The sequence below is a fragment of the Sinocyclocheilus anshuiensis genome, unplaced genomic scaffold, assembly GCF_001515605.1.
Source record: "Sinocyclocheilus anshuiensis isolate Anshui unplaced genomic scaffold, SAMN03320099.WGS_v1.1 scaffold18, whole genome shotgun sequence".
NCBI lineage: Eukaryota > Metazoa > Chordata > Actinopteri > Cypriniformes > Cyprinidae > Sinocyclocheilus > Sinocyclocheilus anshuiensis.
This window is the reverse complement of record NW_015546047.1, coordinates 105746-118827: the sequence shown is the minus strand read 5'-3', so window position 1 is coordinate 118827 and position 13082 is coordinate 105746. Positions and strand designations below refer to the sequence as shown.

At 38.5% G+C, this 13082-nt stretch overlaps 1 protein-coding gene across 2 annotated transcripts in view; it reads left to right on the top strand.

Annotated features, from left to right (window-relative positions):
- LOC107699008 (collagen alpha-2(V) chain-like) overlaps positions 1-13082 on the top strand; it is a 30126-nt gene that overhangs the window by 12695 nt on the left and 4349 nt on the right. Inside the window, exons 2-44 of one of the 2 annotated variants that reach the window (XM_016500157.1) lie at positions 2918-3139; positions 3276-3289; positions 3411-3443; positions 3547-3579; positions 4030-4083; positions 4193-4279; positions 4439-4516; positions 4765-4809; positions 4902-4955; positions 5845-5898; positions 5989-6042; positions 6133-6186; positions 6957-7010; positions 7209-7253; positions 7413-7466; positions 7569-7613; positions 7708-7761; positions 7912-8010; positions 8116-8160; positions 8272-8370; positions 8542-8595; positions 8763-8870; positions 8975-9028; positions 9122-9220; positions 9314-9367; positions 9462-9560; positions 9635-9688; positions 9934-9987; positions 10096-10149; positions 10247-10300; positions 10417-10461; positions 10607-10705; positions 10932-11039; positions 11126-11179; positions 11540-11593; positions 11680-11733; positions 11830-11883; positions 12017-12124; positions 12217-12270; positions 12347-12400; positions 12495-12656; positions 12729-12836; positions 12941-13048. In XM_016500157.1, the coding sequence (XP_016355643.1) occupies positions 2918-3139; positions 3276-3289; positions 3411-3443; positions 3547-3579; positions 4030-4083; positions 4193-4279; positions 4439-4516; positions 4765-4809; positions 4902-4955; positions 5845-5898; positions 5989-6042; positions 6133-6186; positions 6957-7010; positions 7209-7253; positions 7413-7466; positions 7569-7613; positions 7708-7761; positions 7912-8010; positions 8116-8160; positions 8272-8370; positions 8542-8595; positions 8763-8870; positions 8975-9028; positions 9122-9220; positions 9314-9367; positions 9462-9560; positions 9635-9688; positions 9934-9987; positions 10096-10149; positions 10247-10300; positions 10417-10461; positions 10607-10705; positions 10932-11039; positions 11126-11179; positions 11540-11593; positions 11680-11733; positions 11830-11883; positions 12017-12124; positions 12217-12270; positions 12347-12400; positions 12495-12656; positions 12729-12836; positions 12941-13048 (3023 nt within the window). Of the gene's footprint in view, positions 1-2917; positions 3140-3272; positions 3290-3410; positions 3444-3546; positions 3580-4029; positions 4084-4192; positions 4280-4438; positions 4517-4764; positions 4810-4901; positions 4956-5844; positions 5899-5988; positions 6043-6132; positions 6187-6956; positions 7011-7208; positions 7254-7412; positions 7467-7568; positions 7614-7707; positions 7762-7911; positions 8011-8115; positions 8161-8271; positions 8371-8541; positions 8596-8762; positions 8871-8974; positions 9029-9121; positions 9221-9313; positions 9368-9461; positions 9561-9634; positions 9689-9933; positions 9988-10095; positions 10150-10246; positions 10301-10416; positions 10462-10606; positions 10706-10931; positions 11040-11125; positions 11180-11539; positions 11594-11679; positions 11734-11829; positions 11884-12016; positions 12125-12216; positions 12271-12346; positions 12401-12494; positions 12657-12728; positions 12837-12940; positions 13049-13082 lie in introns of both variants that reach the window. The other variant, XM_016500156.1, reaches the window with a different exon arrangement.

The following is a 13082-nucleotide window of genomic DNA, read 5'->3' as shown; positions in this document are numbered from 1 at the left end:
CCTAGACCGTTACGTAAGTCTGAGCATTTGGGAGGGAAACACAGACTTTAGCTGACATGGAGTAATGCTGAGCGTGTTCAGTGCGGTCAGGTCAGGCCAGACTAGAAGACTGGTGGAAAATGTACGTCAGAAGTCCACAAAGGACCATGCTTTTGCTATCCTCATCACTAGGGGATTTTAACCGTTGCTGTAGAAAGCACAGAGTCTGCAATGAATTAGCTAACTGAGGTAAAGAGTGAGCTTTCTCTTCACCTTTAATGGTAAGGTTTTCATGGGTGGCTTGTGAACGATAGTTCCCCTCCCATAAATTTATAATGGCTCATACACATTCTCTATTATTCACAAGGGAACAGACAGTTCCAGCTGTATTGTCTAAAATTCTGACCACTGACCCATTTTATTACCCCACATGTGAATTCTACCTGGATTACATCTGTTTATGCATGTGTTGTAGTTTCATTTGTTTTCTGTAAATTGCACAGAATACTATGTACTGTGGAAAATTAAAGTGTCTTATATATTTTTTTTTTTATATTGTTAGCATATGCTACTGTAACTATTCACACCAACAGCACAAATGCGAGTATAACAATGCTTTTATGCAACAAATCTATAAATAAGATATGCATGTTGACATGCATTTCAAATAAAAATTGGCCAGTTGGGGGGAAAAAAGCCAAAGCATGAAAGCTTGCATCATGCATCATTTAAACTGGAACATAACTGCAAAATCAATTCCCCTCCCATGTTCAATGCATTCAGTAGCGAATTATTTCACTTCAGCTCCACTCCGGATTTTCCTGCTTCTCGTTTGTTCATCAGTAGCTAGTAAGAGAAACCCTATTTGAAACAAACCTAAAGAAAAAACATTTGTCCAACTTTCAGAAATCCTGTTCCTTGCTCATGCAAAAAAAAAATAATAATAATAAAAAAAATAACAAAGAGTGAAATGTAGGCTACTAAATATCAACAATCCTTAAAAACCGGTATAAAGCTATTATGCTTGCATGTTTGCTGGTGTTCTCTGAGGTTGTCAGCAGCCATGTGTTCAGGAAACGATCTCTCTTTTCTTTGGCATCCTTCCCTGACACATTCATTCCCTCAGGTCAAAAAGCTAAACAATTTCCAATCAACACCCTCCTAATGCATCCGTTTCATTTATTTATTCCGTATTTATTCATTAGCTTAAACACTCAGAATTTAATGGATGTATCTCCCCGTTAGCGATAAGGTGTAGCCATATTTGATCTGCATCCCAGAATCAATATGTGATGAACATTCCTTAGGAGCACAGTGCAAAAAAATGCTATGAGGGGCCAAAGTTTAGATCTTTACCTACTGTGTTGCTCTTTACCTGCTTTGTTGCTAGTGCTGCTAAGTGTTAAACCTTCTCAAATAGACGGGTGTAAAAACATCCTTTTCAGGGTGAAAATTTCAGGTGAGCACAAAACCCAAAAAGTTTCACTGAAGGCAGTCGGATGAAGCTCAAGGGTGCCACCTGGTGTACTGGTACTACAGGAGCAGACCGTATTGTTGAACGTGAACATTTGAATGTTTGTCACAGCTGTTCATTATTCTGCAAAGTTCTTGTACTTCATAGCTTGAAAATGTTATTAGGAAATAGTTTATTTTAAATAGTTTAACTTTATTTTAAAGATGGACTAAATATAGCACATTGCCGTAGAGGTCTGTTGGAAACAATATGTATGAATCAGACTTCCTGGAGAGCATTAGCTCATGTCTTCCCACCAGAGCCTTTCCAAAAGGCAAGGGATCACTTTTTCCAGTAATTCTCAGCCTACTTTCTCAGGGTATACCAGCGCTTTTACACATCTGTTTTACACACATAATCGAGTGATTCCATGAGTGCTTTTTCCATATTTAAAAGTACATTTAAAGGGATAGTTCACCAAAAAAAAAACTTAAAACCCCTTAATTTTGTAATTCTATTTAACAAAGAAGATATTTTGAAGAATGTCGGTAACCAAATAGTTACTGGCCCCTATTAACTTTTGTGCTATGAAAAAAATATATTATGGAAGTCAATGGGGACCAGAAACTTAATATAACTTGAAATACAGTTACTGTATTTAGTTTCTGTAATACAAAGTTTCTGTATTTTAATATTTTTGTTGATGCGTTTAGAAAAATACCTATAATAATACATGTTAAATTTAATGCTATTTAAATTAAAGGGTTACTCCACCCCAAAATGAAAATTTTGTCATTAATCACTTACCCCCATGTCATTCCAAACCCGTAAAAGCTTCGTTCGTCTTCGAAACACAAATTAAGATATTTTTTATGCATTCTGACAGCTCTCTGACCCTCCCATAGACAGCAATGTAATTAACACGATCAACGTCCAGAAACGTAGCAGGGAGATCGGTAAAATAATCCGTGTGACATCAGGGGTTCAACCGAAATTTTACGAAGCTACGCGAATACTTTTTGTACGCAAAGAAAACAAAAATAACGACTTTATTCAACAATTCGTCTCCTCCACGTCACCGTAGTGCCTTTTTGGAGAGTATCCACTGAACGCAAACACCGTATGCTGTTCAGAGAGTTAGTCAGAATGCATCAAAAATATCTTAATTTGTGTTTCGAAGATGAACAAAGCTTTTGCGGGTTTGGAACGACATGGGGGTAAGTGATTAATGACAAAATTGTAATTTTGGGGTGGAGGAACCCTTTAATCGTTTACCCATATGTTTATGAGTACCTTTTTCATGCAGTGGTCAAAAGTACCTTTTTCATGCAATGGTCTAATCACGATCAACAACACAAACACACCCACCCACATACAGTACAACTATATAGGAAAGGTTTTTATTAACAAGGAGTTGTTAATAAAAAATGTGTGCATGTGTGCGTACACAATATTTATCTAGCATTTACCTTTTTTTGTCCATAGAGGATGAGTTGAGCTGTACAGAGAACGGACAGGTGTACACAAACAGAGACATCTGGAAACCTGAACCATGCAGGATCTGTGTTTGTGACAGCGGGACAATCTTGTGCGATGAAGTGCAATGTGATGAAGTGTCTAACTGTGCAAAGGTAGTAGTCCCAGAAGGAGAGTGCTGTCCTGTTTGCCAGAGTGACACAACACACAGCAGTGGCAATGGCAGACCAGGTGAGGATGAGCACCACAAAAACCTTCAAAGGAAATTAATATTTATTTAGCATCTTCATGCAAATCTGTAGTTTTTTGAAATTCTAGAATGGATAAACAGCAAATATTTTGTCTATTTCTTTTTTCTTCTCAGCAGACAGAATTGCCAAGGTAAGCTATAAAGTTACACTCAGCACTGTCAGTATGTAGTTACTTAATAAAAATGTGAATAAATAAATACATTTGTCAGTCCAGTGACTTCTGCTCTGAGTTTTACTCTTCTCGGTTTCAGGGTCAGAAAGGAGAACCTGGAGATGTCCCAACTGTATGTTTGAATGAACATTTATCTTACATTTGAAGATAAGGATGGATATATAATAATATTTGTACAGTTTGAAAATAATACATAAATTCCATATTAATTTTAGGTTATTGGAATAAGAGGTCGTCCTGGACCAATGGTGAGATTTCTTTCATTTACTTTCATAGGGACCTGTTCAATATAAATAAATAGATTTATAATATGGTTCCAATTATACAACTGAACATATAATAAAATAAGTTATTTAACTTTTTCATGCTGTGCTTTGTGCAGTTTATCATTTCCATCACATATACAGTATCTAGTAGATTCTGATGTCTGGACACTAGATGGGGACAGAGCACAGCTCAGTTTATTTGCTTTAAGCTAGTTTGGTCTTTATTTGAACTTTTCATGTAACCTTGCTGGTAAAATATTTTGAAACTTTCTACACTGGCAATTCATAAATCATTCAGTCTTCTTGCAATCAGCCCTTTGTGTGAAAACTATGACAATAACTTTAACAGACTAATGCAATATTGCTAATGCTATTAAGACTGTTTTTATTTACCTTAATTATGTTTTATGTAATTTTATGCGTATTATACAGGGGCCTCCAGGAGCTCCGGGGTACAGAGGAGACAGCGGACCCAAAGGTCGACCTGTAAGAAACAGCAAATTAATTTCAAAATGTGATTAAAGATGTGAAATATTGTGTAATATTATTGTAATTATATTATGTTATTTTTGCCTGATTTTAATGTCTCTTGTAGGGTCTCAGGGGTCCCCCGGGATATGACGGAGAGCCCGGTGTTCCAGGAGAGCCAGGAGAGCCAGGGCCCTCAGGACATACCCCAGGAGTGAGTTTAGAGTTTATAGCTTTGCTAATCATAACAGGCCCTTTGAAAGTAGGACTACAAGACAGAATATAAAAAACAGAGGGTCGGAGAAAAAAACAGCACAACAGTTATAATATATATAGTTCCAATTAATAAAGCCCTATGTCCTCTCTTACTTAGGGTGAGTTGTCTTCACATATGGCTGGAGGATTTGCTGACAAAACAGGAGCCCAGCATGCCATGATGCCTGGAGTTCGGGTAAGTGGAGATTCTGTAATTTAAACAAAACTACATATCATATAAGCCACACAGTTATGAGGTACATTACAAGAAATGTATCATATTCACATCACTGCAATGCTGTGTTAAAAGAATGAGCTGGAGTAGTACAAAATGAGAAAATTGCATCATCTGATTTGGGTGCTGTGTTATGCCATAGTCTTTAAAAATTTGGTGTTTCATAAGCCCTCTGTGATTATTCCAGTAACAAAGCTATTTTTCAATAGGGAGAGGCAGGAGCAAGGGGACAGCCTGGGCCAAATGGAGCACCAGTAAGTATTTATTTGATAAGAAATCTTTGTTACACATATCAGGTCAAAAGAAAATGGTTTCTAGCAGTAGCATGTTTTTCAATTTCCTTTAGGGGGTGTCAGGACCACAAGGACCTCCTGGTGATGTAGGAGATCCAGGGCCAATGGTGAGGGAACATGATTAATTGTCTACTGTCTCTGAAGACTTCATAATTTACTGGGGAAGTCTGCCCCACACTCTTTATTTCAAAGCAAACATCAGCCAGGATAAACTCAAAAAGTGCTTGCTGTTTGCATATCGCAGGCAATTTTCATGGCTCATTTATTAAAGGGAACCACAACTTTGGCTCTTCACATTCTCAAAGAAAAGTAATTGTTGCAGTGGCTTTATGCACGTACTTAGCATTCTTTTCCCACCATTCATTGGTGAAATGTATCTGGTGATCATATACAGCTTGAAACCGTAACCTTTAGGAATACTGGTACATTTTACAATAAGGTTGTTAACTACAGTAGTTAACATGAAAACAATGTACAACACTTCTACAGCATTTATTAATCTTAGTTAATGCTGATCTCAACATACACTAATTCTTAACATTAATGCACTGTGAAATAACATTATTAATTAATGTTATTTGATGTATTAACTAATGTTAACAAATTATACTTTATTGTAAAGTGTTACGAGAAAACATTTCTTTTGATCACAAAACCAGTTTTTTGCAAATGATCTGATGCTACATATCCTTATGAGGCACAGAATATGGCGGGATCTATTCTTAGCGAATTCTTTTTAACTCAAGTGACTTATTAGACAGGTGTTAAAGTTTAAGAATTAAATATACAACAATACTTTAAGAGTGTGAGATTGACTAATAGCTGAATTACCCCTTTCAATGCTGCAGAATCAGCCTTTCTAATAAATTCCATGATCATGCTACTTAAGTTACAAGAATGATTCTGGTAGTAACACATTGTTTTGTTACTAAATGAGCACTCCGTGTGTACAATGTACCATTTTTTATGTTTAATCAACTGTTCTGCATTGTATAGGGTGGTGCTGGCCAGAGAGGACCAGAGGGTCCTCAGGGGAAGCCTGGTGAAGATGTGAGTACTCTATGCTGTCATCATGAGCATCCTCACAACAACGTGGAAAAATTAAACAGGATCTGAAATGGAATTCTTTTGCTGTCATAGGGAGAATCAGGGACTTCAGGAAGTGCAGGAGAAATGGGATTTCCAGGATCTCTGGTAATAATTGTCCTTGATTATTTGCAGCTTTTATCATTGGATGGTGTTTGCTTGCATTCAGATTAATGTTTGAATAACTTTTATGCTCAGGGAGCAAGAGGATTTCCAGGGACACCAGGGCCACCAGGTTTAAAGGGCCACAGAGTGAGTAAACTCTAAATCTCTAGGCCTCATTTAAGATTTACGTGTGTGACATGCATACAGTGTTTTCCAAAAGTCTGAGACTATACTGAAAATCCTTCAAAGACAGTATGACTAAGAAATATTGAATAAGAAATATTTATGATTCTGCAGGTCACTGATCAAATAAGTTAATTTGTGACATTGACCATGTGAACTAATTTTGCATTAAACTGCAATAATACAAAGTAGAAGCATTGTCAGTAGACTTAGATTTTTTAAACCTCACTGTTTTATACGTTCTCTCAATGTTACCTTCCACTTTTGTCATGTGTGAGAATTTCATTCTCTTGGTCTGGGGATCTTTTCAATGTGCTATTTTCCTGGTATTGAGTGCACTTCAATTTTCAAAGCATCATTGTTTTGGAATTACTTACAGATCATCCACCAGGCCACCAGTTTTGTCTTGAATGAATCACAATGCATCATATAAAATACCTGTAAGCCAGAGAAGAAGCCAAGTCAGACGTCACACACAAAATATGAAAGAACAAAATACACAATCATCATGTTTGACAATAAGTAATTGCAGCTTATTTTGCACAAGCACCAACCAGCTATTCAGCACAAAGTTCCCTTGGTTGAAAATACAATATGAATACTAGAATAGAATGTACAATGTACACAAATGATTTTCAAGTTACCAGTGCAAAATTGTATTCCTATGGATATGTTTAGGTTTCTAGATGGAGTCTAACAAAATAATAATCCTGTTATGTCCTTTCATAATTCAGGGTCATCAAGGTCCATCTGGTCTTAAAGGAGAACGTGGAGCTGTGGGATCAAAGGTTCAGCTTTTGCAAATTTACTTCATTATTAAGTAGCTACTCACTATAAACCCTAACTATTAATATTGACAAAGCTTTAAAAGAGCAGAGCTGTAAGACTTCATATTTGTCCATTTGTATATACACACAAATATTAAATATGATTGTATGCATAATTTCATGTTTCTAAGTATATTTTCATCATATTTATTATTTTAGGGTGAATCTGGTGGACCTGGTGCAATGGGTGCCCCTGGTCCTATGGTAAGAAGACCACATCCCAATACATTGCAAACTTCAATTAAAGCAGTATTACTGATGTGAATCTAGTAAATAAAAACAGATATTTGTCATGCTTACACTGCCACAAATGCTTCTAGCCTTTTCCCCAATGAAATTAAATTGGCCTGTTGCTAAATGCAGGGTCCCAGGGGAATGCCAGGAGAAAGAGGACGCCCAGGCCCGAGTGGCACACCGGTGAGAGCAAAAAAAAAAAAAGAGTGATAGCATTGTTCTGATAACTTTAATAAGAGTTTTGAGTACAATAAGATACATTTATTTATTTATTTTGTATTTCAGGGCATGCGTGGTGCTCAAGGAAATGTTGGGAAACCAGGTCCAATGGTAAGGAATTTTAATAAATCAAAGGATAATATGTAACATACAAAGCAACTACAAATGTCATGATACTAATCTCTAATGGTTTAATTGTTTTAAGGGTCCTTTGGGAATTAATGGTGCCCCAGGGTATCCTGGAGCCCCAGGCATGAAGGTGGGTAATGATAACAAGAACTTATACATACGTTTTGTATCATTTTTCGCTATATAGCTATTAATTTTATATATCGTAATAGTTCAGCTGAACCTTCACTACCTTAAATCGCTGTTACATCTAGTAATAAAAAGGAATTTTACTTTACAGGGTCAAGCAGGACCTACAGGTGTGAGGGGTCCAGAGGGACCACAGGGACAAAGAGGAGAGACAGGACATCAAGGCAGAGCTGGACCACAAGGACAACAAGTACGTTTGTGATTGTCATTTTGTACATTAGAACATGATTGCAAATACTAAGTCAATTATTTATTCATCTGTGATGCAAACTGAGCGTGATTCTGAATTTTTCAGGGGCGTATGGGCACTGACGGTGGTCCAGGTTCCAAAGGCCCAGTGGTATGTTAAAGAAAAAAATTATTACATAATACATTGATGAAAGAGTTAGCAAACATTTTGCAGTTTTCATTATGCAGATATTGGCAACTAACACAACATCATTTTCTCCAGGGAGCTGCTGGTCCTCAGGGTCCTGTTGGTCTGCTGGGCCCAAATGGCCCACCAGGACCTCAGGGAAGCACTGGACAGCCTGGGATCAAAGGTCAAGTGGTAAGGCATTCGTTGCTCATGGTGTGGTGTATGCATTAATGGACTGAAGATTTGTTGTGTTCATATAACATAAAATAGCCTACAAAATATGTTCTATTTGCCCCCGAAAATGTGTATACTGAAGAACAGTTAAGAACACTGAATCTCAAACCAGTTTTGTGTTGTGTTTAGGGAGATTTAGGTGTTCCTGGATTTAAAGGAGAGGCTGGACCTAAAGGAGAACCTGTAAGTTTTGATTGAATAATTTTCCTCAAAGGTGAAGCATGCGGATTCTGTGTCACGTCATCAGACAAATTGACATAATTAGTAACTGTTTTCTAACAGGTAAAAAACTAGGAGAAGACAAAGAACAAACAAATTACCTTTAAGTGTAATGCATTTCTTTGTCATAGGGTCCACCAGGATCACAGGGAGTAATTGGACCTCAGGGAGAAGAGGGAAAACGTGGGTCCAGAGGAGATCCAGGTTCTGTTGGCCCACTCGGACCTGTTGGTGAGAGAGTGAGTCTAGTTTTCCTTTTATTGCCTTTACAAAAGCAGACTGGCATGAATGTAATTACAAAAACCAACTCTATTTTCATGGGTTTTTTTATTGTCTGATATAGGGGGCACCTGGAAACATAGGCTTCCCTGGTCAAGATGGCCTACCAGGTCCAAAGGTAATAAAAGAGTTCCGTTAAATCCAAAGTATTAACAAGCTGAATAGAATTAGCTGAATACTGAAATAATACTTTTGTTCATAATTATCTAAGGGTGCACAAGGTGACCGTGGAATTACAGGAACTCATGGTCCTAAAGGCTCGACTGGAGATCCAGGGAGAACAGGGGAACCAGGTCTACCAGGAGCAAGGGTAAGTGAAAATTTTCATGTGTTGTGTCTTTATAATAGAAAAGTCCTCCTTCAAATACATCACTAATTAATTTTTGCATCCTCTTTTTCTCAGGGTTTGACAGGTACACCTGGAGTTCAGGGTGCTGAAGGAAAGCCAGGACCATTGGTACATTTATCTGACATTTTCCATTCATGACTGGAATAAAATATCCACATTTTTTAACAGAAAATAAAGAAATGTTACTGTTCACTTTCTACAGGGTGCTCCAGGTGAGGACGGGCGCCCAGGGCCTGCGGGGTCACCTGGAACAAAAGGTCCTCCTGGAACTATGGGATCAATAGGCCCAAAGGGTTTTAGTGTGAGTAGAATTTGTATTTATTTATTAATTTATTCTCTGTAAATACATGACTTATCATTTGAACAATAATTTAGGGGGATCCAGGAAAGGCAGGTGAGCAGGGATCTGCAGGAGTTCCTGGGCAAAGGGTGAGTAACAGCAGTTAAATGTATTAACTACTTTTGACACCACAACACCTGAGCGTAACTGCATTGCAACATGCCAAAAAAAAAAAAAAAAAATGAACATCTGAGCAACCACATTATGATGCCCTGATTGCAACATCATGGCACTTAGTTTTTATGTTCAAGCTCAATTAACATTTTCTTCAGAGAATATAAATCTTGTTCTAAATAAAAATGAACTGTACCCTTCAACTTTGACTTTCTCATAGGGCCCACCAGGCAAAGATGGAGAAGTAGGCCCAGCTGGTCCAGCAGGTCCACATGTAAGCGTAGACAACCATCTGCTTTTGCTATTGTTGTATAGCTATTAAACTCACAATTAGACAAATGCAATTAGAGTACAATCTATGATTTTATTTCTTGATTTTCAGGGTTCAGCTGGTGAGAGAGGCGAACAGGGACCTCCTGGAATGCATGGCTTCCAGGTGCTTGATTTATGACTATTTAATCATTCAAAATGATTTATTTTCTTTGTTGTTATCTGGCTCTTTAATAAGATCAATCTTCTTACCTGTTTCTCAGGGTTTGCCAGGACCAGCAGGTGCTCCTGGAGAGGCAGGAAAACCTGGTGATCAGGTACAGTTAGTTAACTTCAACATACAGTCCATCAGTAATTCCTGAAAAAAATGGATGAAAAAGAAGGGACAAATGGCAGAAAACAATGCTAATCAGGCATTTGTCTCTCTCTCAAGGGTATTCATGGTGAAGGCGGCCCAATAGGCCAAATTGGACCAAGGGTGAGTTCTAGTTTTAGAGCTTGTAACACTCCAAAGAGAAAGGAAAAATTGAAATCGCATCATATGACCCCTTTAAAACGCTTCTGTAAACACACGTTGTTGAGGTCAAGACATGTCCTTATTGGTCAGTCATTTCATTGAACAGGGTGAACGTGGAATCCCAGGAGAAAGAGGAGAGCTGGGATCTCCTGGTTTGCCTGGAGCCAAAGGTATCCCAGGGGCACCTGGTCATGATGGCCCAAAGGTAAAATTAAGTATCTATTATTAGTACTGAGACACAGGAAAAACGTTTTAATTTATTTCAGAATAAGATCTTATCGTACTGTACATTGAGAACAGAATACACTCTGAAATAAGCACACTGCCTCAGTTTCACTATGCAGCTACTTCATAATCTTGACATATTTAGTAAAGTGTTGTAATTAATGCTTTTAAAATGTTAATTTATCATTCTACTGAATTACTTGTAGGGTAGCCCTGGGCCTACTGGTACGGTAGGTGATCTAGGCCCTCCCGGTCTGCAGGGAATGCCAGGTGAAAGAGGGATCTCTGGGCCACCTGGTCCAAAAGGAGAGAGAGTGAGTAGCAATGCGATTAGATTTACAGTGTGCACATAGATATTTGTATATTTGTAGTTCTCTAATTAACCTTTTCCCACATTTAGGGAGCTATTGGTGAGAAGGGGTCAGAGGGCACTCCTGGAAGTGACGGTGCAAGGGTAGTTATTTGTATTTTTAAAACATCTTAACTGAGTGGTTATCAACTGGTGGGTTGCAAATCATTCTGATAGTGCCAATGACAAAAATAAAAATGAAATAAATAATATAACACTATTCATGTTCCTGTTTTGATTTGAACTTTGAAAGAAACATTTCAAACTGGTAAAAGTTGAGAGAAAGCAATCTCAATATCAAGCATAAACAAATGTAACAGACATGTTAGTAATCGAACAGAGGGTGAACTATACAGGACTTGTTCAAGCAGGCCCGATCATAGATGTGCACAAAATTCTCTGTAGATGATGCTTAATATGCATGAAAGAATAATCTCATGCTGACGTGTTGTCTTTCACATGTAGGGTTTGACAGGCCCAATTGGCCCTGCAGGACCCGCTGGTCCAAGTGGTGAAAAAGTACACCCACATAACATATTATTATCTATATTTTACTTTAATACGGTTTTCTTTTACGACATACTTCTAACGTAGTGTTTTAACAGGGAGAACCAGGCCCTAAAGGACCACCTGGACCTCCAGGATCAAGAGCAATGCCAGTGAGTTGATATTTCACACTCAAATACAAAAGGCAACAATGTTTCAAATTAGTTAAATGTTTTGATTTAATAACAAATATTTGTGCTAAAACCAAGGGATCCCGTGGTGAGCCTGGGCCAGTAGGTGCTGTAGGCTTTGTTGGACCGGCTGTAAGTATAAATTTTGAAATCGGACAGAAAACTCATGGTTGTTTGATATTGTATGCATTAAATATGCGAAAATGCTTTTTGTCAGATCATTGAGTAAACCGTTTCTGAATGTGGTACACTTTCAAAATCACAGGGTATTGATGGTCAGCCTGGTGTGAAAGGACCACCAGGGGAGCCTGGACAAAAGGGTGATGCTGGATCTCCTGGCCCTCAAGGGTTGGCCGGTCCTCCAGGGCCACAGGTGATAAAACATTTGCATAAAAATGGTTTTCAGAAGGTCCTGTGAACATGCTAGTGAATTAATTATCCCCTTCTTAATATGTGTGATTACAGGGTAATATTGGTGTGGCTGGACCAAAGGGTGGTAGAGGAACACAGGGGGCACCTGTAAGTATAGATGTGATAGCAAACACTGTATCATGCAGTTTGAATGGCTAGTCACTTAACATACCTCAATGTTTAGGGCCCAACAGGTTTCCCTGGATCTGCTGGAAGAGTTGGCCCACCTGGTCCAACGGTATGTTGCATGGGCTACAGAGGTTCACAATCACAGATAAAAAATGATGACAATTCAAAACATTTTTCAAACCTGTAGGAATTAATTTTCTTAGGGTCCTATTGGTGAGCCAGGTCCAATTGGTCTTCCTGGGAAAGAGGGTCCTCCTGGTCTTAGAGGAGATCATGGACCGCCAGGGCACCAGGGAGAGAGAGGTCACCCTGGGCCTGCTGGAAGTCCTGGAGACAAAGGAGATTCTGGAGAAGATGGACCACCAGTAAGTGCAACAGATGTTTCTCAGGTGAAACACTAAGTGTAAAAACAGAATCTTAATGGTTATTTCCATTAGGGACCTGATGGGCCACCAGGTCCTGCTGGAACCACGGGGCAAAGAGGAATTGTGGGCCTTCCTGGTCAAAGAGGAGAACGTGGAATGCCAGGACTCCCTGGGCCAGCTGTTAGTATTGTTGTTACATGCTGAAATATTAAATATAGAGTCTAAGACCACTTCTTTTTTATAAGACCTCCACTAATCTGCTTCTTCATAATTGTCTCATGTAGGGTCCTCCAGGAAAACAGGGTACATCAGGAGCCCCAGGAGACAAAGGACCTCCTGGCCCAGTTGGAATGCCTGGTGCTAATGGACCTCGGGGGGATCCTGGACCTGATGTAAAATATATTTAATATGATTGTTGCATTAAAT